General features: G+C 36.5%; 2 protein-coding genes across 4 annotated transcripts in view; one reads left to right on the forward strand and one right to left on the reverse strand.

Annotated features, from left to right (window-relative positions):
- Positions 1-4856: 4856 nt before the first annotated feature.
- NDUFB5 (NADH:ubiquinone oxidoreductase subunit B5) lies at positions 4857-20081 on the reverse strand (the record flags this gene model as incomplete). 2 transcript variants are annotated; one of them, XM_082839934.1, is made up of 6 exons in its annotated part: positions 4857-5536; positions 9376-9482; positions 10547-10608; positions 11396-11462; positions 12697-12785; positions 19958-20081. In XM_082839934.1, the coding sequence occupies 6 exons, from the start codon at positions 20079-20081 to the stop codon at positions 5416-5418; spliced, it is 570 nt and encodes a 189-aa protein (XP_082696060.1). In that variant the 3' UTR covers positions 4857-5415. The 2 variants fall into 2 exon arrangements, with proteins under 2 accessions (XP_082696060.1, XP_082696061.1); XM_082839935.1 differs by lacking the exon at positions 9376-9482.
- A 170-nt stretch (positions 20082-20251) lies between these two features.
- Positions 20252-24540, forward strand: part of MRPL47 (mitochondrial ribosomal protein L47) — a gene marked incomplete at both ends in the record, with an annotated part of 32163 nt that continues 27874 nt past the window's right edge. Inside the window, 3 exons of one of the 2 annotated variants that reach the window (XM_082840551.1) lie at positions 20252-20376; positions 23437-23588; positions 24138-24198. In XM_082840551.1, coding sequence (XP_082696677.1) covers positions 20252-20376; positions 23437-23588; positions 24138-24198 — 338 coding nt within the window. The remainder of the gene's footprint in view (positions 20377-23436; positions 23589-24137; positions 24199-24540) is intronic. The other variant, XM_082840552.1, reaches the window with a different exon arrangement.

The following is a 24540-nucleotide window of genomic DNA, read 5'->3' on the forward strand; positions in this document are numbered from 1 at the left end:
CAAAAATTTATTCTCTCACAACTCTGGAGTCCAGAAGTCCAAAATCGAGGGGTCAGCAGGTTTGGTTTCTTCTGAGGCCTCTTTCCTTGGCTTGTAGATGGCTATCTTTCCCCCTGTGTCTTCACATGATCTTCCTTCTGTAAATATCTTTGTTCTAATCTCCTGTTAAAAGACCAGTCATACTGGATTAGGGCTCACCTAATGATCTCATTTTAACTTAATTACCTCTTTAAAGATCCTATTTCCAAATAAAGTCAGAGTTTGAGATGCTGGGGGTTGGGATTTCAACATATGAATTTTTTGTGGGGGGCACAATTCCACCCATAACACACATACACACACACACACACACACACGTATATAGATGTATATATACACACGTATCTGAACCTAATTACTGTATATGTAGAGAGATACATATAGACTCATATATATGTGTGCATATCTATTCATACACACATACATATGTGAATATATGTGTATATGTATACACACATACATATATACACACATACATAGAAATGAGATTTTTTCTGAACGATTTGAGAGTAAGCCAGAGACGTCATATCACATACACCACCTTTACCCCTAAATATTTCTATCTTCTACCCCTAAATATGTCCACTTCCTAAAAATAGGGATATTCTCTTTATAACTGCAGAGCATTATCAACTTCTTAAATGCACTCTGAAATAATACTTTTATCTAATCCACCTTCCATACTCTAACTTGGTCAGTTGATCTAACAAGATCCTTTATAACATACCCCCTCTTCCAGTACATGTCATTTATCCTCTTTTTATATGGAAGATTTTCACAGCCTTTCTTTGTCTTTCATGACATTCACATTTTTAATAAACAGTCCAGCTTTTTAAAAAATGGAATGTTTACATCTCGTGTGTGTGTGACTGATGTTTCCTTGTGATTGGATTGAATTAGACAGAGTTTGGCATACTGCACAGGTTGTGTTCTTCTCAGGGTATATCCATGTGTCCCCTCATATGTAATGTTAAATTTTTTTTTTTTTTTTTAGCTGCGTTGGGTCTTCGTTGCTGTGCGCAAGGCTTTCTCTAGTTGCTGCGAGCGGGGGCTACTCTTCATTGTGGTGCACGAGCTTTCCATTGTGGTGGCCTCTCTTGTTGTGGAGCACTGGCTCTAGGTACACAGGCTTCAGTAGTTGTGGCACACGGGCTCAGTAGTTGTGGCTTGCGGGCTTTAGTTGCTCCACAGCATGTGGGCTCTTCCTGGACCAGGGCTTGAACCTGTGTCCCCTGCATTGGCAGGCAGATTCTTAACCACTGCGCCACCAGGGAAGTCCCAATGTTAAATTATTTGTGTGTGTGTGTGTGTGTGTGTGTGTGTGTGTGTGTGTGTGATGTTAGCTTTGATCACCAGGTCAAAGTCTCACTTCTCCACTGTACAATTAATGTTTAGTGTACAGTTACTTTGTATCCTGCTATTTTCACTTAACACTAGAGAAGACTGGCAGAAACTGCTAGTTTTTCCTCAGTATCCTTTCTCCAAAATTTTTTAGCTGGACATATTTCTTGAGGCTGGGTATGGTCTTATGACTAAGTCCTGTCCAGTGGTATGGGAACAGAAGTGAATGTGATTTCTAGTTCTATGTTTTAGATGGATAGAACATGCTTCCCTCTTCTATTTCCCTCTTCCCATTGGCTGGGATTTAGTCATGATAGCAGAAACTAGGTTAGTCATCTTGAACCATACAATGGAAGCAGCATGTGGAGAATGGCAGAGCAACAAGATAGAGACTGGGATCCTGAGAATTCATGGAGGAGAGCTGCCATACCAGCTGAGACTTTTACAAAGATAAAGAAAGAAATTTCCATCTCATTTGTGATATATTTGGGGTTTCTGTAATAGTTTCTCTACCTCTGTCTTAAGTAACATAGGTATTTCCCCTCATTGCTACATAGTTTTCATAATTATTTTTAATGGCTACACAATATTCCATCAAGTGATATACTAGTAATTAACAAACCACTCGCCTATTAAGTACATATTGCTTATGTTTTTTCATTATTGTATATGATGTGATTAAGAGTTTAATGTATATATGGCTTTTTCATTTTTGTGGATTATTTCTTTAAGATAATTCCTTAGATATGTGATTATTAGGTTAAAAATAGAAGAGATCATGGCTCTAGGTAGGTTTTGTTCAAATGTCTTCCAAAAACAAACTCTCTGTGGTTAATTCTGATATGCAATGTTGAATTACTACGCTTTTAGATAACTAATTAAATGTCATGATAAGTGATTTGAAAAACAAAAATGTGAATTATTAAGGTTAATTATAATTGATACATTAGAGGATATTTATTTTCATATTTTCCAATGTCAATGGTATTGCCATGTTAATGCAATATACAAAAAATGTCCAAAGTATGGTTATGTACCTGGAAGATATACTGCATCACACCATGACCAAGTTATTGCCTTTTCAATTCTCCATTTGATTTCATAAAGGAAAGTCTCCATTTGGTAAAAATCTAGGTAGAATATAATCCATAGTTATACCTGTGATTGCCTTTTAATTATGGCAAAGGACTTGTTTTCTATTTATAGTCATAATATAACATTTTAAAAAAATTTAAGTTTAAAAAGGTGAAATTAAAGAAAATATTAAGTATATATCATATGTGGAAGTAAAAATAGAGACAGTTGAAATCGAGGACTGCAATTTGGAAATAATTACATAAGGAAAGATATTGAGCCCTAACAATCTCTGCTAACTCCTTGTGATCTCCAGCAGAGTGTATTTGTTTTTAATGAGAACAGTATGGTTAATTTACATTGCAGAATTTAAAGTTAACAGGCCTGAAGCAGACATAGTATAGGATATTTAGCAATTTTCTTGAAAAAGGAGTACACCTTCTCAATCTTTAGTTGACAGAGAGAACTTTATCACCTATTACTTAACCAGTGTAGTAGGCACTTTACATGCATCACCCCGGTGATCCTCACAAGACTACCGTGGGATGAAGAGCGTAATCCCCATTTTAGAAACAGGGCTTAAAGCAGTGAAGTTTTCTCAATATGAGATAGAGGGAAGATTAAATATAACGTTCCTAATATGTCTGGCACATGCAGCAGATACCAAATAGATAGTAGTCATTATTATTGTCATAGTGTTTAGCAAGCTCAGAATTTAATCTGAAGTCTGCTCAGTTCAATCCCATGTCTTTATAGAACACCATGCTGGGTCCTATAGAATTACAGAAAAAGAAAATTTAAAGATAACTCAAAATTCATGTTAAATCCATGAATCATTAACTCAATAGATCTTTACTCAGTACTTGCTATGTTCCAGATGCTATGGAAAGAGCATCCAATCATTCCATGTACCCTTAGTCTAGCTCGGGATGCCACAGGTTGCTACAGTGCCCTGTTCTTCCCCAGCACATGTAATCTGATTTAATGCCTATCATCTGTGCTGAGGAGTGTGCATTGGGGGAAACATGTCCTGTGACGACCACTTGACCTCCGGTATGCATCTTAGTGACCAGTAGAGTTTTACTAACGTTTCCCTCCAAGAAACACTTTCAAACTTTTTTTTAAAACCTCTCCATTATATATATATGATCCCAGCTATGCTAAAAAAAAAAAAATTAAAGGAAATTTCTCAGATTTCTTTATGGCTGGTGGGATTTCCAGTATTTCTTGTAACACTTTCCATATATATATATTTTTTATAAATTTATTTTATTTTTGGCTGTGTCGGGTCTTCGTTGCAGTGCGTGGGCTTCTCATTGCGCTGGCTTCTCTTGTTGTGGAGCACGGGCTCTATGCGCACAGGCTTCAGTAGTTGTGGCACGCGGGGTCACTAGTTGTGGCTCATGGGCTCTAGAGCACAGGCTCAGTAATTGTGGTGCATGGGCTTAGTTGCTCCGTGGCATGTGGGATCTTCCCGGATCAGGGCTCGAACCCGTGTCCCCTGCATTGGCAGGGGGATTCTTAACCACTGCATCAACAAGGAAGTCCCACACTTTCCATATTCTCTATGTTAAGTTTTTGTATATAATAGAAAGAAGAAAATAAAGTAAAACCTACTGGTGTTGAAAAATAACGTGTGAAGTCTAACAGTATTGAATGTAAATGTACATAGGTGTAGCATCATTTACAATGACCACTGACAAGACCTATCTGCTTCCATTCTCCTTCCCCTTCTCCTACAAAACCAAATGGTTCTTGCAAGCAGGGGTTCAGGGACAGCATGTCCTTCTCTCAAATACTTTGGCAGCCTTATGAGGTGGTAATTGCATAGGGAATCCTCAAAACAAAATCTGGAAGCAGCTGGGCGAGACAGCCCTCTTCTGGGGAAATAAGAAAATGCCATCACCCCAAAGGATGTTGGCTGGATTGTAAAGGGCGTTTAGGGCCCTTAAGGCACAAGGGCATTCAAAAGGTATTCGCTGAGAATAATGAATTTTTGAAGCGCAAAGGTTATTTTGGAAGTTGAAGCATAAATGTTTATTTTTGTAAATATTGAGCATGTGTTTAAAATTTCTTAGCCTCAATTTCTCATCTGTAAAATGCAGAAAATGACCTCATAGGGTCATTTTGAAAATAATGTGAATAAATGCAGTTATTCAGCATAGTGCTCAGCAGAGAGTAAATGCTTAATAAATGACAGTCATTATTTTAACTCTTACTCATTTCATAATCTTTACAGTAATCATTTTACCTTGTGGAACTTCTCCAGTGTTTACAAAAAAGGACTCTAAGGAATCTGAGATATTGCATCTAAGAAAAATGAACATGTGTGTGTATATACATTTTAAAAGAACGATTTATGGCTAAAAACATGAAAACATTGAACTTTGAGATATCTTCACTGAAAAATTGTTTATTAAGGTGTTAATGTTTTATATAATTGGTTCAATATTTATATAATTTAAAATTCTGAGTTGCCCTTGAATAATCCACATATCTACAATACTCACATGTATATAAACTACATATTTCCTGATATTTAACACAGACTTCTCTAACTTCCATTTATCAGACAAATACAACATTAATCTTTCAAAGCTACACCTTTAGGAGTTCACAAATTCCTATTTCTTTGAGTTTTTTTTATTATACTTAAACATTCTTAAAAGAGGAAGCTGAAAGCCCCAAACCAAAAGCCTTAATCTGCCTTTCACAATATATATGTGTATCAAATCATCATGATGTACACTTTAAATATCTTACAACTTTGTGAATGACACCTCAATAAAGCTGGAAAAAAAAAAATGAAATCACACACAAAAAAGCCTTAATCTGAACCAATGTTGAGAAATGGAGCAACGAATAGGATCTTTTATTCATCACACAGAAAAAATACAGAATATATCTAGTAATTTAGTATTGCCTAAAGAGAATATACTTTGTATTTAGAGAAATAAAAGATTAGTTGTCAGGAGTTGCTTTTGGAGAATGATCAATAAGTGTCTTATCAATGGTCAGATACTGATACCAGGGACCATCGCCTCTTGCACGCATTAGACTTCGTACTTCCAGCTCCTTTAACCTGTAACAAACAGAATGGTGATGTTGTGACTACAGCATTTCCAATTATAAAGTTAATGAATTATCTCCATAAAGAACAACAACTTGAGAGTCTTGCTTTTATGTAAAATATAATGTCCCTCCACAGATCCATATGTATGCATATATCTGATATGTACCTATAAGTAAAATTTGGGACTTATTTTGGCTTTTATTATCTTGCTTATGTAGTTAGCCAATGAATATTGTTTTTAATCACCCAAGCGTCACTTGAATTGGTAATCAATTCTCTCCTCCTGTCCCTGCTCTTTGTCTGGGCAGATCACTTTCACTTGAATAGTGATAATGCATTTCCTGTCTTCTCGCCTTTTAAATGTTAGGAGAGTCATTTACAGAACGCCTACTATTATGACCACATACTGTGCCAAGTGCTAGAAATTAAAAGGGAACAAGCCTTCCTGGAGGAGCTCACATCCCCTGTCTATACTGGCTGCCGATCACCATTAGGACAGAAAACTTCTTGAAAAGAAGAGACGGTAACTTATTCACCAGCCACCAGCATCACACTGAGCCTGGTCAACATTGGACAATCCATATTTGTAAAGAAAAGAAAAAAGAAAAACCAGGATTAAGAAAAACATTCTCTGACTCTAAGATCTACTTATTTGTCCTCATCCTTCTTCACAAACTGAATAATCTCTATTTTAGAAAGATACTTTCCTTCTTCCACAGCCAAGCCTTTGCACAAAACTACCACGCATTCCTGGAATAATCCCTTCTCCATCAAGCCTTTTACTTTCCATTTTTATAGACTACATACTAACTTTTTATGACTGGAAATCTGTCACAGTTAAATTATTCACTTTATTAACCTTAACCAGTTTACCAACCCTATCTATGACAGATAATATACCTTTGTGATAGTGTATATAAGAGAATACATTTATCTTTTTTTTTAGGATTAAATATCAACCTTTTTCTTTTCTACTCTTTATAATAATCTAAAATGCAAGTAATTAAAATATTCATCACAGGGGACTGGTTAAATAAATTATTGTTCACCCATATAATGGACAACCTATGCACCTGTTAAAAAGAATGAGGGAAATCTATATATAGTAACATAGAAGGAGAGGACAGATATATCATTAGGTTGAAAAAGGAAGGTATAAAATGAGTCTGTGTGGCATCTTCCCATTTCATTAAAAAGCAGAGAAAGTCATTTGTGCTATGTATATGTACACATGTACAGAGTATTAAAAATTCTGGAGGACCAAAAATAAATTATCTCTGGGGGAATCAATTACGTAAGACAGTCCCTTTCTATTTTATACCTTTCCTTTAAGCTTCAGTTTTCCAAATACCTAAATATATATTTTTAAAAATGTGTAGGTACTCCCCATTCCATTCTCACACTTGCATCTTTCTTTTAGGAGTAAAAGTCAGGGTCCTGTTTTAGTTTTTTAAAAAATATTTATTTATTTATTTATTTAGGCTGCTCCAGGTCTTAGTTGCAGCACACGGGATCTTCATTGCAGTGTGTGAGATCCTTTTAGTTGCGGCATGCGGACTCTCAGTTGCGGCACGCGTGCAGGATCTAGTTCCCCGACCTGGGACCGAACCCAGGCCCCCTGCATTTGTAGCGCGGAGTCCGACCCACTGGACCACCAGAGGAGTCCCCTGTTTTTGTTTTTAGTTTTACTTTGTTTTGTTTTGAAATTGTTTGGGATTGTTATATGTCTAAGAAATTTTGTAATCTGATGTTTTAACAAAGGTATATGTCTGAAGTTCAAAAATGTCCAAAGCTAACTAAGTATGAGGCATAATGCTATTCCATGCTCTTAAATACTTAATGACAGTTCTATATGGTAACTACACATACATGTAATTACATATCTAAAAAACAAGCCAATTATATGTTCATTTAATCATTTAAATAGTTTTCAATATCATAGCAATTTTTGTAAACTACAAAATTAGAGCAGAATGAACAGAAAGCAGATCAATGGTAGCTTGGGGCCAAGAGTAAGGGATGGGGATTGACTGAAGGGACAGGAAAGAAACTCACTAGGTGATCATAATGACCTCGATAGTGGTGGTTACAGTTATATATTTTGTCAAAACCCACTGAACTTAATGGGTACTTTTGATTGTATGTAAACCTCATTCCAAACACCAAAATAAATCTCAGAAAAGATCATATTTAAAAGTAGAAAAAGAAAATATGAGTGAACATTAAAAAGTAATTTTGGGGCTTCCCTGGTGACGCAGTGGTTGAGAGTCCACCTGCCGATGCAGGGGACACGGGTTCGTGCCCCAGTCCGGGAAGATCCCACATGCCACCGAGTGGCTGGGCCCGTGAGCCGTGGCCCCTGAGCCTGCGCGTCCGGAGCCTGTGCTCCGCAACGGGAGAGGCCACAGCAGTGAGAGGCCCGCGTACAGCAAAAAAAAAAAAAAAAAAATTTTGGACTTGTGTATTTACTTATTTTATTATTATCAGAGACCTATATATGACACAAAATTCCAGAAGCTAAAAGAAAAGACTGACAAGCTTGACAATCATTAAATGAGTAAATATATTAAAAGCAATTAAAGCATCAGTACACAGTAAGTGTTCAAAAACATATTAGCTACTACTGCATTTTTGTTATCTGAAACATAAAAACATTAAGTTGCAAAAAAATTCTACACTGTCAGAAGACAAATGACAAGCTAGGAAAACATATCTGCAACAAAAACAAAAGGGGCTATTTTAATCAATGCACAAATTAATAGAAAATGGGCAATTTATGAAAAAGAAATATAAACAACCAATAGATATACGAAAAAATACTCAACTTTGCCAAAAAATACAAAATTGAAATGATGAGATAACATTTTTCAACTGTCTTATCAGCAAAAATGTTTAGGTTTGATAAATTCCTTTACTTGGAAAGGTATGGAGAAACAGAATTATCCTGTATTGGTGACAGAAAAGACCACTGGTACAACTTTTTAAAGAAGAGTTTGACAAAAGCTATCTAAAATTTAAAGCATAACATTTGGTTTATCAGTGCCACTGCTAGGAATTTATATTCCAGATACACTGAATAAATATGCAAAAATATATGAGGATATTCACCACAGCACAATGTATAATTATCAAAAAACTTGGAAAAAGCCTAAGTACCAACAATAGGTCCCCCACCGGTTAAAAAAATTAAGGCACATCCATCCAGTGCAGCCATTAAAAAGAATAGAGTATATGCTATTACCGAAAGATCAAGATACAGTTGGCCCTATCTATCTTTGGAGGGCCAACTGTTCTATGCCATTTTATATAGGGACTTGAGCATCCTCAGACTGGTATCTACTGGAGGACCTGGAACAATCCTCCTCAGTTACCAAGGAATGACTGTATATTTACATGAAAGGAAGACAAGGTGCAGAACAGTGCTGATAACAGGATTCCATTTGTGTTAATATATTTTGTAAATGATATATAAAAAATATATTTTTAATGCATAAAATATAAGAGATCATTAAATAGTAGTCACCTCTAAGGATGACACAGGGTGTAAGAAGAAAGGAAATTGGGTGGGGGAGGGGAAGGAGAGGGCTACCTTGCACTTAAAAGAGTCAGGACATTTCAAAAAAGAATTCTTTTTAATCTGACAGATATTATCTCCTAATAGCCTTCTAGTCTCCAACTCATAATCTCCTCTCTAAACAGGCTAATTCTCTCTCCATCTTCACCCTTTTACAAAGAGCATCCTACACTGTTGAAATAGTTTTATTAAATTTCTTCCTGTGGTTTGCAACTGTACGAAAGGATTTTCTTCCCTGCACTCCAACCCCTGCCCTTTTTTTTTTTTTTTTTACCGTAATTCAGCTTTTTCAGCTTCAACTTGAAGGACAGCCATTGTTCTTTCATAATTCTTTTCAGGACTATCAAAGAAAGTTCGGGCAATCCATCTTGATATAGGATGCTACAAGAGAAAATGTGTTTAAAATTAGTGTCTGAAAAGTACTTTGCTTTTCCAGTTTACTATTCTCCTAAAATGACCATCTCAGGTAAATCAATAACACTTTTATGTATCAACCACTTTATATATTTTTAAAATAATTTTAATTTGTTCGGTAGATACTACCTTTGTCCTCATTTATAGATGAGCAAATTTCACAAGGTTGTACAGTTACTAGGTTGCAGCATCTGCACTCAGGCCAGGTCTGTCTGACTCTAAAACCTGTGCTCTTTCCTATTATACTACACTATAAGTATCTTAACTGGCAGATTTTGGAGCCAAACCCGGGGTCTGGTGATCTCAAAATGGCGCTCTTTCCACCAGTCAGCCAAGATAAACTAATTATATGGCTTACCTTAAGATTTAATAATGAAGTATTTCTTTTCTAAAATATAATTCATTCCGATAATAAAACATGATAAGATATACTGTAATCAAGGCCATCTCACTAAAACACTTGCAAAGACAAGTAACAGAATTAATTTTGGGTTTTAGTAGCCATGACAGTATGGTAAAATGACTAATTAACAGTGCAGGCTCTGGAGTCAAGACTGCCTGGGTTCAAATACTGACCCTATCCCTTAGACAGAGCATTTAACCTCTTTTAAGCATCAGCTTCCTCATCTCTAAAGCAGAAATAATAATAGTACCATTTACATGGAATGAGATAGTATTTTCAAAACACTTATCATAGTGCCTGCTACACAGTGGGTGTTCAATAAATGACAGCTAGCATTAGTATCAGTACAGTTTTCCCTATGGCATAGAACGTAGGATAAATTCTGACTGTTACTCTCTAGGTTGAGAACACAGTGCAGAGTCAGTCTTTAAAAAATCATAAAGCTTAAGGTAATAAAACAATGCAGAAAATTACCAAAAGTTACTTATAAAAAGTGAGCGCAAAATGTATCATTTACTTGTTATAAAAAATTGAATACAAAACTATACCACAATTGCTAAATTAAGATATTAACCAGTACATTGACAAGACATCTAACTGAAAATAACTTTCAGTGACCTATACCAACCTTGAAATATTCCCAGTGCTCTGGGGTATAGCCTTCTGGAATTTCTGCTAACTCAGCTTCACCTAATAAGAGAAAACAGTGATATTCAACTTTAGTATCAGGAGTTTATAATGTTAATTCTTCACTATTTAAGTAAGAAACCAACCTCTTGTGATTTTAAAGAACATTTTGTTTTGTAGCAATGAAGATATCTAATATTTTAAATTCACTTCAAGCTGGTGGAAAATCATTCATTAGATATTTTTTAGATGTCTTCTATGTGTAATGCATTGTATATAGGCATTATATGAGGGTTCTCGTTTTGTTTTTATATAGTGTAAGAAGATATAATAAAAGACATACTATTACTCTGGTTTTCCTTAAATAGACAAAATATTTAGGATTCAAGATGTTAGAAGTACTGTGAGCAGAATTTCCCAGGAGACCTAATAGTTACTATCATTCACAAATCTATTCTTTTTTGGAAGATTATAACTTTATATGTTCCAGGATGGATAAAAAAAGTTCTTCCATCCCTCAGCCTCTTTTCCACCTCTATCTCTTTCTATTTTCCTTATTCAGACTTCTCAAAGCTGGTTTTGGGAAATGAGAAAGAGGAAGAAGGCAGGCCTTTTATGTGGCCTATAGAGTCAGTGACCTTAAAGGTTTTTGGAGAAAACAAAAAGTTAAAAAAAGAACCACTGTGTGCTATTGCAGATTAAGATTTGGTTATTTTAAAATAAATTCTCATGTTTATGTTTATTTTATTATTTGAAGAACTTTCCCTTATAATATCCATAATTCCTTTTTTATATTAATGTACACAGGTTTTAAAAATTTACTAATTTAGTTGGTGGGGGAGATACTTACCAATGAATACATTCACCAGAGTTATGCCAATTGCTACTGGAATCCCAGTCAACAAAAGGTAGAATTTCTGTTAAGATTAAAAAAAAAAAAAAAGTTTTCACATAACCATTTCCTAACTCCTTTCCTCACACTCAAACTGTCCTCATTACATGATTTCCTTATATTTTTTATAACATAAACTTGCCAAATTGGAGATGCTGTATAAAATTATTTATTTCTGTAATTTTCTTTTGCTCTTTTAGATGCCTATATTTAGTGTCAAAAATGAAAGAAGAAAGCAAAGACTAATTGTATAATACAATATATATTTAAGTGATTTTTCATTTTTGGTTAAAGCAATGTCATAAAAGAAATTTTTATATTAAGAATAAAAGTGTAAGAAGATGAGGGTGATTTCTGGAGTTTGAGTTGGTCATCACAAGAAAAGTAGGAGCTCAACCATGGAGATGGAGAGGGCATTAAGCACAATGGACAGGCAAGGGAAGGTCTAGAGGGCAGCCAATGGGTCACAACTTTAGGAACAGTGGCAGAGTCCAGTCTTCCACCTTCTAAGTCTCTACTTTTCTTTACAGAGACTTGAGATACAAACATGCAGTCAATGCCCTGTTTCACTCTCTGAAATCAAAGTTCCTAAACAACAAAGAAATAAAAAATCATATCCCAAAATAATGGAGTTACATATTTAAAGAAGTCCTTCAATGAGTTCTTTGTTAATTTAAAGAATATATTAGTAATATAAATAATTATCCCCAAATGAATCCATTTTCAGTTTTATAATTTATAGATTGTTCTTTTGGTCAGGGAACACAGATGATTTCAAAACACCATAATCTTGAGAAGAAAGGAATGTTTCAATTTTTACCTCCAATATGCATGAATTCTCTTTTTGAAGAAGGAAAGGTTCACTAATTTAAAAATAAATTCAGGGGGCTTCCCTGGTGGTGCAGTGGTTGAGAGTCCGCCTGCGATGCAGGGGACGCAGGTTCGTGCCCCAGTCCGGGAGGATCCCGCATGCCGTGGAGCAGCTAGGCCCATGAGCCACGGCCGCTAAGCCTGCATGTCCGGAGCCTGTGCTCCACAATGGGAGAGGCCACAACAGTGAGAGGCCCGCGTACCGCAAAAAATAAAAAAAATAAATTCAGTAACAAACCAGACCTTACTACTCAATCTCAACATTTTTCTGAGAAAAGGAATATGAATTTACAAAAAAAAATATTTTATAAAATGAAAGATGTTTTCTAAATAGGAAAAAAATTTCCTATTTATATGTAAAGAGTTTAGTTCAACAAGTTTTAACTCACCATTAATTTCAAAAAACGTCTGTCATAGAATCCAGAAGGCTTGATGATAAACAGTCTTTTCCCATGGTCTCCACTGTGTCGCACAGGAGCTGGAAATATTAAATAACCCTGTTATATACAAGGTTTATAAGGATATACTGTTATATTTTGAGATAAAAGTCAGACTATACGAAAACGTACATGCATAAATGTTTAATATGAATTAAAATAAAATATCCCTTCCAAAAAATATATATACATATATATATACGATTAAGATAAAAAAATACATGCTTCTTTATTTGAGTACTAAAGGCAGGGAATACTAGGATATCTTTAAACAGAGATTGATGTACTGTTCTAAACTACAGCTCTCCTCATTTTTATTCAACATATTCATCAATATTTTCATCATTTTTATTCATCAATATTCAAGATATTGATATTTATTGAAGAAATATCTAAATGATTATTTGAATTTGTTTCAGTAGCAGGCAGGGAGATCAGATACTCTTGGTGGGCTACATACCTTTGTTTACCTCTGCAATAAATATCTGCTAATGCTGCAAAAGAAATTAATTTAAATTGCGTCATATGATGAGGCAATATACATTAGGGACTTGATGCAAAATAAATGGAAAGATATTTTTTCAATATCTCTCTAGCAGGAATTTGAACTTGTTCAAAAGAATACACTCTAATATGTCTTGATAAAATCCCTTTATAAGCCATTTCTTCTTTTTTTTAGTTGATATAATAATTTAATAATTATTATATTACATAATTATAAATTTTACAAAAATTTTACAAAAAATTTTACCAAAAATTTTTGTAAAAAATAATTTACAATGTTGTGTTTGTTTCTGGTGTACAGCAAAGTGATTCAGTTATAAATATATATATTCCTTTTCATATTATTCTCCATCATAGTTTATTACAAGATACTTAATATAGTTCCCTTCGCTATACAGTAGGACCTTGTTGTTTATTTTATATAGAGAGTTTGTATCTGCTAATCCCAAACTCCTAATTTATCCCCCTCCCCTTGCTTTCCCTTTTGGTAACCATAAGTTTGTTTTCTATGCCTATGAGTCTGTTTCTCTTTTGCAAAAGTTCCTTTCTATCATATTTTAGATTCCACATATAAGTGATATATAATATTTGTGTTTCTCTGTATGACTTACTTCACTTAGTATGATAATCTCTAGGTCCATCCATGTTGTTGCAAATGCGTAAGCCATTTCTTATTGTAAATATCCTTCTCTTCAAATCCTCTCCCAGACGGTATTTAATCAAGCCTTGCTGAAGATAAACTGAGGCAAAACTCTCACTCTTGGATCTGCTTTCTATGCGATTTCCCTTTCTTGGAAGTCTGGAAGGATCACTATGGCCACTCTAAGCCCTTTCTGCTAAAAGCAGGAAAGGCTCTAACATTACTGAGTAACTGAGGGTCACTATGCTTCTGCTCTGTAACCGCATTCAAGGGAATTTCCCATGAGTCATTGCTGAATAAAAAACTAATTTCCCATTAAAGGAATTTTAATCATAATAGATGTCAGAAAGATTTGTATCCTTTGTTCAAGCTTACATGTCAAGAATGACCTCCCCTCTCCTGAAATCTATTCTTTAGGCCCAGGTGACATCTCATCCTCCAAGAAACCAACATGCTTCCCAACCAGATGAGAGCTCTCCTACCTCTGAACTGCTGTATATTCTACTGATGTGTAAACTTGCTTTCACTGCCCCCACTGAAATATAAGAGTCTTGAAGGCAGGAACTGTCTTAAATTTTGATACCACCTGCAGCAGCTTGCAATGAATTTAGAAGGTTAATTCACAAGAGAATTAGAAGCTGGCACAAGTTTACTAAGTATAAATCATCTACTAAGACTTCTAAAATAAGAGAATTTGACAAGGTAAGTATGTATTTCTGCAAATCATTTGAAAGGTACAATAGAAATTTCTGTGGACTAGATGAAAAAAATGGGCTGGATAACAGTACAAACCACTCGTTAATTCAATAAATATTTAAGTGCCTACTATGTACAGGTCTTATGCTAGGTCTATAGTATAAGAGGGATTTAGATTCTGCTGGGAGGAAAAAATAGATAATTACAAATCTATATTGTAAAAGACAACAATCTTTGTTGTCTTTGTTGTCTATAAGGACAACAAAGGAAAGAAACAGGATGTAGTGTCAGAAAAGAAAAGGCTCAGAAGTAAAGCCCCTCTTTAGACAGGCTGGTGGAGTTGGGGAGGTATGAGGAAGGCACATTATAAACTGAGAGAAGTAGCAAGTTAGAAGAAATCTGTAATGGGTAATTGGTTGATTGATTATACCCAAAAGGTGCTGATTACTTAATGCAGTAACCTGCCAAAGGGCTCTCTCACAATTTCTATGAATGGCCTGAATGTGGTGGAGATGGTATTCCTGATGATACAGAGCTACTGCTACAAGAGTGGCTACTACACTAATGATGAAATAGGATCCCCCCCAAAAGTCCTCCTACACACTTACAAAAGGCTGAATCTAAAAGGATTAAGTATAGTAAGTGGAAAGTCCTACTTGAACACTCCAGAAGTTTAGTGGCTCACAAACTTAAGAAAAGTCACTGGTGGGAGTTCCCTGGTGGCCTAATGGTTAGGATTCTGGGCTTTCACTGCCATGGCCCAGGTTCAATCTCTGGTTGGGGAATTGAGATCCCGCAAGCTGCATGGCGTGGCCAAAAACAAAAAAAGAAAAAGTCATTAGTGTCATGTGGATGTGGTTACCAAAAAGTCCCAAAGGTAATCCAATCTTAATCTGATGTACCAGAAATACAGGGTCAAAACAGAAGGAGCCCTCCACCTCCATGTCTTACCAGACCTGTGGAAGTGTGTCCATCCCAGAGTACACTGTTTTAGAGGGACAATCTGGAGCACGTCCTAAGTTAAGCAACCAGGACGGCAAACAACCTAGAAATTGACCTACTGAAACTGAAAGAACTGAAGCTGACTGGCCTACAAAAAAGAAGTCAGGATAGAGACCAGAGAAGTGCCTTTACATAGCTGAAGGCTGTCCAATGACAAAGGCTTACACTATTCTGCGCTGACCTGAAAGGAAGAACTAGGATCAATGTGCGAAAGAGTAATTTTTGGCTTAATACAAGGAAGAAGTTTCTAACAATTTTAGTGGTTGAAAATAAAATTGGACTGCCTCCCCAGTCCCCATTATGGAGTTATTCGAGTATCACTAATGGAATGTAACAAGGATTAGCATACTACAGGGGGTGGCCTATAAGATTTCTAAGGTCCTTTCCGTCAAAGAATCTGAATAGATGGCCTCTCTTAGAATAAAAAGACGTACCCTTTCCTACTGATCAATCTCAATGGTTTCCTTCCAACACCAAGAACTCTTTCCTGCTTTCAGGTCTTTGCACTTAACCTTCCTCTTTGCTTGGAAGCTTTTCCTCAGGCTCTTTGAATGGCTAGCTCCTCACCCCATCCTTCAGAGGTAAGATCAAATGTTACCTCCTCAAAGAAGTTTTCTCTGACTACCCTATACCCACAGCTGGTCTCCCACTTATTCTCCTTAATATCATTTGGTTATTTCCTCTAGAACAATAAGCACTAAGCTGAATCATTCAGTAGTGTATCTCCAGTGCACTTTAGTGTCTGCCACATGGTAGGAACTCCATAAATATTGTTGAATTTACATTTCTTAAGTAAATTTAATGTTGGTAGGGGATCTTTCTTTAGTCCCTGAAAGTAAATCTTCTCAGAAGAGACAGTATACTCCCAACTTTCCCTTTCAATCAGACGGACAGACAGACAGACAGACACACACACACAGAGAAACACGTAAGGATTACACTCTATGTGGGGTTTCAGGGACAACTGATTACAAATGACAGTATTAGTAGATGTGGAAAGTGTAACAAACAAAAAAAACTATGGAAGAAAGCTTGAGCTGGCTGCATTCTAGCAATATTAAACAGTTAGTAATGTGAACTTCTTGCTTTCTTTACATATAATTACCCTACTGTTAAACAACAATTATTCATGCCATTAAATGTGTTAGGTAACTGTTATACTATTAACTGTTCTAAAGGATATTTTACAGCACTAAACTCTTTTCAAATATTCTGAGCCTTCATGATTTGTTGTTGTAGTAGGGCCATCTGCTTACAATCTAAAATTATTAGAGTGAACATTCCTTACAACCAGGTGACTGCCAGGATTTCTGGAACTCAATCCTTCTGCCACAAAAATAGGCATTTTCCTCCACTCTCTGCAGCCTGGAATGTCTCAATTAAGGTACTCAGTAATTACGTGGAACTAAGGTTTCACTAACCAATTTTTTTTTAATGCAAATAACTTCAGGAAAGTTATGCTTTGGACAATTGTGATACTTGTGAGGATCAAATAAGATAATATCAGATTTTTTTGTGTCTCCAAGACAACACCCAAAATTGGTCATTTTCTTTCCCTCATTCTCAGACTATTCCCAGTTAATGGCACCACCAACTCAATTACCCAGGCTAAAAAATCTCAGTCATCTTCCTGTGCCTCATTCATCAGTTGTCAAGGCCTCTTGATTCTAAAATTCAGACTTTCCATTTCTCTCCAAGACCTTTTCACCTCAGTGGCTTAAGAAATCAACATGCCTGATAAGCCATCCAATATTCAGAAGCATCTTCCTAAAACATACTACTGATGCTGCTCTTCTGCTAAAATACTCTCGGGTGCCTACAAAATCGTTAAGATACTTTGGCTTTGTATTCAGTCCCTCCCCTAATTAGGTCCTAGCTTCTCTTTTTTTAACCTTCTCTCTCAACACCTACCTATCCCAAGAGCCCCATATTCAGATATATCTGAAAACACATCCTTTACTTTTCCATCAACTGCACCTGTTAAAACTATCCCTAGAATCCAGTTAACATGCCTCATCATCCATGTCTGAATTAAGTCCACACTACTTCGTTTAATACTCTTCTCAGGTTTTAAAGCCATAATTATATGCACATCAGCCTTCAACATAAAAGTTCTCTGCAGCTGAGGGGAGAACTTAAGCTTATTTCTAGAATCCCTTGATGTTTGACATTTAATAAATAATTAAACAGAATACTTTTACCTGCTTATTTTCTGAGAAAGGTTTTCACTGAGAGTGACTGATGATAACATGACAGTACTAGATGTTTAAGAAAGGTGAGACCACAGGGCCCGGTAGAAGGTAATGCCCAGTGCTGTAGATTTTTCCCACTCACTCTTTACCACTACCTTTGAGGTAAGTTAAAATTATCACTCTCTTTTTAGAAACAAAACAAAACAGTTCTTATGGTAAGAGACAAGTTCATTCAAAATGACATTTCTAGAAAGATGCAAAATTATGCAGAAACACATTTCAGGGTTATAAATACTTGTCAGTGGGAAAGAGATTAGTTTTATTTTATTTCCGTGTCAACAGAAAATAAGCACACTTGTAATAAAATCCTCTTTTTTTTCTTTCTAAATCCTCTTTTTTAACGATGAAGAAATGCAGGTTTGGAGCAATTAAGTGCCTTCCACTTAGCTTCCCAGATGTGATGACTCAAGCTCACAGAGTTACTAAACTGTGGAGGTAGGATTTAAACCTAGGCGGTCTACATCCAGAGGAAACAAAAGACAAGGTTCTCTCCTCTGTTGGATCTTACGTTCTCCTAGAGGCAGACATAAACAATAATATAAAACAGATTACAACCTTTCATTCCACAGTGATAGATTAGGTTTCACATGCAAAATACCTTTGAAAGCAGGTACACTGCTGAAACACAGTAACCTCACTATAGCTATCACATCCTTTCCTGCTCCCAGTGGAAAGGGTGTAGATTACCTGCGAGGATCCTTCCAGAACTCCAAGAATGGGGAATAGTGTATAAATGGGATCTAGGGGAGAAATTTTACCTCAGTTTATCTCCAGGTAGGCATGATTAAGTACTATGGGGGGAGGGGGTATTTGAAGAGGATATTTGTAATCAGAAATGGCTTACAAAGGAATTTTATCAAAGAATGTAAGCACATGTAGTTTTGTAACAGGTTCAAATTCCTGCCGGAAATTTGTTCAATGCCACTTTTTTTCCTTTCCATTTTTCCAGCAAGTCCCTCATGGCATCAGTGTATAATGCCTCATCATGTGAAGTGACATAATTCAAATTAAATTGGGAGAAGAGCAGTAAACAGAAAAAGATATTTTTAAGTTGGAGAAGAATCTTTTGGGCTTTAAATTTCACTTCCTCTGTATCTACTTGTATTGCATAGGACAAATCGCTTACAGTATATTTTTGATCAAGAGGATTAAATGAATACCTTTAATATCTTAGAATGGTGCCCAGCACATAATGTGTGCTCAATAAATGTTAGCTCCCATTATTATTATTCACTTAATACAGTAGTGCATTATTTTTGTAATAATTGAGTCACAGTTTCCTCATCTGTAAAATGGGGTAACACTGTACTCACTTTGCAGAATCCAAAAGGGAATAAAGCAGACTGAATACAAAGCATTTGATGCTTTGCTATTATGATTATTCATTCCCCTAGAGTTCAATCCACAGTCTCCAAGAGGCTCCAAATAATCCTCCTATGACTGCACTGACTTTCCTAAGACCTAGGAACTTTTTCTTCATAGGTCCCTTCCTCTCTAAGAAGACATTAAAAATAATTATTTTATGATTCCGTTGATATAAAACGAATACAATTCAGGCTGGATTCAGCATCACATATGCATTAACATTATAGCCCTTTTCCTTCTGATTTTAAAAGAAATTTAAATTAAAACATTTTCGGGGACACCTAGAAGTATCATGAAGGCACTGTGCCTAGCAGATGAGTTAGCCCTGAGCCTCTCCACCTGTCCATATATCAATATTATTACTTAGCATCAGCGGGCTCCTCAGCAACATGACTTCCCACCTTGTGAGATTAAAACGTACCGCAGGTGGAACATACAAAGAATCTTGGTGCCTGAGAGACATGGGTCTCAGCTCTTTGCCTTTCTAACATCAGCTTCATCCGCAAATTACCACCAACAGGATAGGTGAATGACAAAGCGTCTCACAAATTCTAATTAATTACTTAAACACGATCGATTTCATTACTCCAGGAAAACCCTCAGTCTCCTCACATAGCCCATGCTCCGTCTCTCAAGTCCCAAGTCCTCAATTTCTCCCAGCTCTCTCCGGATTCCACCAAGGTCACCCGGGAAGAGTCCTCCATCTCTCCTCCCGCGTTTCTTGATAGCGCTTTCTCCCAAAGCCAGTACCCACCGACAGTCTTCGGAAAGTCACGGGTGAGGAAGCCCCCGAATACAAGTCTAGTGTCAAGGCGGCGGCCAGACAGAGCGGCCACTGCAGAGACCGAAGCCCGCTGTAATAAACTCATGGCCGCCATGGCTACTACGGGCAAGAGAAGAGCGGGCAAATGTAACGGGAGCCGAGAGAGCCAATTTCTCAACGAGGGCGAAGCCGGAAAGTGGCCATGTTGAGTGAGGGCAAAGCCAATTCCTGTTCTCGTCATCCGGTCGGCGTGAGACGCCGGAAGTGACATCATTGTTGGCGGAAATGCGGTTTGCTTACTTATGCGGAAAAATGGCTGCTGCCGGTTTGGCTGTTTTCTGCAGGAGAGTGTCGGCGGCCCTGAAGGCTTCCAGGTCGTTAATAAGTCCTCAGGCCCCTGCTAACACAAGGTAAGTGATGTGAGGAGTTAGGTCTGTCCACTTCTCCAACTTTGGTTCTTGTTTGGTTGGCGAGATACTGAGAAACGCTTAGGGATGGAAAGGCCTCTGGGATGGCTGGGCCCGAACCCACCTCCGTGAGGAGTGAGTGACCTTGGAGAAGTCCCCCACCTGCGACATTTCCGTATCTTCCTCAAACATTTTGTTGCCACCTGCTGTGGACCAGGCAGTCGTGGGGTCTGTAGAAAACCAGTATTTGTTGAACTAAACCTAGAGGTGCGGAAGCATCCTGTTCGGCTGGGTGAGTTGGGAAAAACTTAACTGAAGAGCTTTTGGCTGTGGAACTGAAGGCTGTGTCAGATTTGGATGGATTTAAAAAGGGGTGGGAGGGTGTACGCCCAGAGTCTGTCAAAAATAGATTGTTCAGTAAATGTTGAGTGAATAAATGAAGGTAGCCAAATGAAGGTAGTCATTTTTTTTTTTTAAAGGAAGTAATGTATGTGCTCTTGAATCCAGCACATTTATTGGGCATCTCTCAGATATAGTGAACTTACATTAACCTCAGAGATAAGCAATTTTTTTGGTTTGTTTTTTGCAGAGGTTCAGGGGTTGTAACTGGAAAAGTAGCAAACTTGAATTAATCGTCTCTTCCATCTCATCATCGTTTTTCCTTAAAAAAAAAATTCTGGATTTTTATCATTACTGTTGAATAAATATCTGTTCATTTACAGACACTTTGGAAAATAGGGTAAAGTGCTTTGAAGAAGAAAGTAAACATCAACTATGGTTTTACCATTCAGAGATAAACAGATTTTCTTCTATTCTTTTTAACTTTGAATATATAGACATACATGAGATTTTAAAATAAAATCAGGATAATATTTACGTATATGCATTTTTGTGTTCTAGCCTTGTTTCTCCAACTTTTTATTTAAAAAAATTTCAAACCAAAAGGAAAGTTGTCAGAGTAGTACAAAGAATAACCGTATACTCTGCACCTATGTTAACCAATCCTCAGCATTTTGTCACATTTTCTATACTTTTTATATCCATGCCTTTATTTTTCTGAACTATTTGAGGCATGTCAGAATTGCAAACATCATGACACTTCAGCATATATCTCTTAAGAACAAGAACACTGTCTTTTTTTTTTAAATTAATTAATTAATTTATTTATGGTTGTATTGGATCTTCGTTGCTGTGCACGGGCTTTCTCTAGTTGTGGCGAGCAGGGGCTGCTACTTGTTGTGGTGCGCAGGCTTCTCATTGCAGTGGTTTCTTTTGTTGCGGGGCACGGGCTCTAGGTGCGCGGGCTTCAGTAGTTGTAGCATGCCGACTCAGTAGTTGTGGCTCGCAGGCTCTAGAGCACAGGCTCAGTAGTTGTGGCACACGGGCTTAGTTGCTCCGTGGCATGTGGGATCTTCCCTGACCAGGGCTCGAACCCGTGTCCCCTGCATTGGCAGGCGGATTCTTAATGACTGCGCCACCAGGGAAGTCCCAAGAACGCTGTCTTAACCACAATACTACAATGATCACACTGGGGAATTTTTTTTTTCTTTCTTAATTTTTAATTCAGAGTCCAGTCAATGAACATTTATCCTGTTAATTGTCGTGTATCATTAGTCTTCTTTAATCCAGAATGGTTCGTTTTTTCTCTTTCATGATATTGACATTTTTAATAAGGTCAGCCTTTTTAGAATATTCCTTCATTTGGATTTGTCTGATTGTTTCCTCATGATTAGTTTCACGTTAAATTTTTCTAGGTAGGAATACAACATTTGTTATACACTTCATTATTGTATTTTAAGTTATTTCTCCAGGTCATTAAATATTCTTTATAAACATGACTTTTAGATTACTGCATAATAGATTATCATACAGATGCACAATAATGTTTTTAACCATTCCCCAGTTGCACATTTACATTATTATCAGCTTTTTGATATCATATATAATGCTTTAATAGACTTTTTAAAAGTATAATTGACTTAAAATATTATATTAGTTTCAGGTGTACAACATAGTGATTCTATATTTTTATACATTACAAAATGATCACCACAGTAGACACTTTGATTTATCAATTCCCATCTATGATAATTTGTCTTTTTTTAAAAAAAATTATTTTTTATTTATTTGGTTGCATCAAGTCTTAGTTGTGGCAGGCAGGCTCCTTAATTGTGGCTCGAGGGCTCCTTAGTTGTAACATGTGTGGGCTCCTTGGTTGTGGCATGTGAACTCTTAGTTGCAGCATGTATGTGGGATCTAGTTCCCAGACCCAGACCCCCTGCATTGGGAGCTTGGAGTCTTAACCACTGTGCCACCAGGGGAGTCCCTCTGATAATTTCTTTAGTTGAAATTTCTAAATTCAGTGGAATTACTGGGTTAAAGGAGGAAGCATTGGGGTCTTTGATGTGTTGCAAAATTAAAGTTCAGAATGTTTTTATCTGCTTATATGCCCACTAGCCACATATGAAGGACTTAAAAATGTTACCTTAAAATATAATTATGTCGGGCTTCCCTGGTGGCGCAGTGGTTGGGAATCTGCCTGCCAAGGCAGGGGACACGGGTTTGAACCCTGGTCCGGGAAGCTCCCACATGCTGTGGAGCAACTAAGCTCGTGCGCCACAACTGCTGGGCCTGCGCTCTGGAGCCCGCAAGCCACAACTCCTGAGGTCTGAGCACCTGGAACCCGTGTTCTGCAACAGGAGAGGCCACCTCAATGGGAAACCCGTGCGCTGCAACGAAGAGTGGCCCCCGCTCACCGCAACTAGAGAAAACCCGTGCACAGCAACAGAGACCCAATGCAGCCAAAAATAAATAAATAAATAAATTAAAAAAAATACCTTTAAAATATATAATTATGTCAATATATTGGCTCTGAAGTTACAGGATAGCAACATATATAATGGCATGTTAAAAATAATTTCTAAAGCATTTTATGAGTTTATCGTTTCTTGGGCAGAAACCCCAAGTTGGTTTTTTGACATTGTAGATGAGGAAATGATTCCGTTTATTGCTTATAAAATCCAAATGTCGTGAAACTTGAATCACTTGTTTATATATGTTCAGTTGCAGGTTTTCTCTTTGTCTGTTGACTAAGAATACACCAAATGTCACATCTTTTCATCAGTGTAGATTACTTCATACCACATTGTCTAGGAGAGGACTGGAAGAATTTTTTGATGACCCAAAGAATTGGGGGGAAGAAAAAGTGAAATCTGGTGAGATATTTGGGTTGACCTATATTAAATAATTTTATTGAACCCTCTGTCATTTTGGGATTATTTATCCAGTTTGGGAATTACTTAAGTGTTTCCTTTTTTGATTTCCTTTGGGAATGTCTATTAGAGAAGATTAGAAGGACAGTATAATAGTAGAGTTAACTGTTCCTTGGAAGGTTGGCAAAAGGTTTAGAAGAGGAGTAGGTTGAAATTAACTAAAGTGCGGTTTGGGGTTTGTTTTACATTTCGTATTTTTAGAGATAGTTGAATATTAATTTATAATGATACTAAGTATTTTGACATTAGACTGTGAAGGTACATTCTATACTAATAATAACAGTTTTTGAATGCTATTGCCAGTCACATTACTAATATTTTCATATGTGTTATCTAATTTAATCACAAATCCTAATTATATATTGTACTATAATATAATAAAGCTATTACACATTTTATAGATAAGGAAACAGGTTTAGAGAGGTTAAGTAATTTGCCAAAGGGCGTGTAGCTAGAAAATTATTTCATGTTATGAATTTATCATTTTAATAGGAGCTTCATGGACCTGTCAGCAATTAAGGAACAAAAGTAATGAAGATTTACATAAACTTTGGTAAGTATACTGAGTACATTAACATCTAAGTGTTTGAAGCAGTTATAGTATAATAATGAGGTATAAACTTTATCTGATGTAAGAAATTAAGTAAAGTGATTTATAGTACTGTTTTGTGATATACAAGATCATTAAAATTTTTATAAGTACTACAGAGGTTAAATTACATTATGACAGATGTATCAGAGTTCTTAAATAGTTGGGAGTTTAGAAATTTTACTGTAACTGCTACCAGTCATACTACCACTTTTATACTAAGAATTTCAAGAAACTAATAAAGCAAAATGGGGATGAGTTGGTCACATTTAGGCCTTCTTCCTTTTTATTACCTTTTGCATGGTC

The sequence above is a fragment of the Leucopleurus acutus genome (genome assembly GCF_964270905.1).
Source record: "Leucopleurus acutus genome assembly, chromosome: 5".
In the NCBI taxonomy this organism is placed as follows: domain Eukaryota; kingdom Metazoa; phylum Chordata; class Mammalia; order Artiodactyla; family Delphinidae; genus Leucopleurus; species Leucopleurus acutus.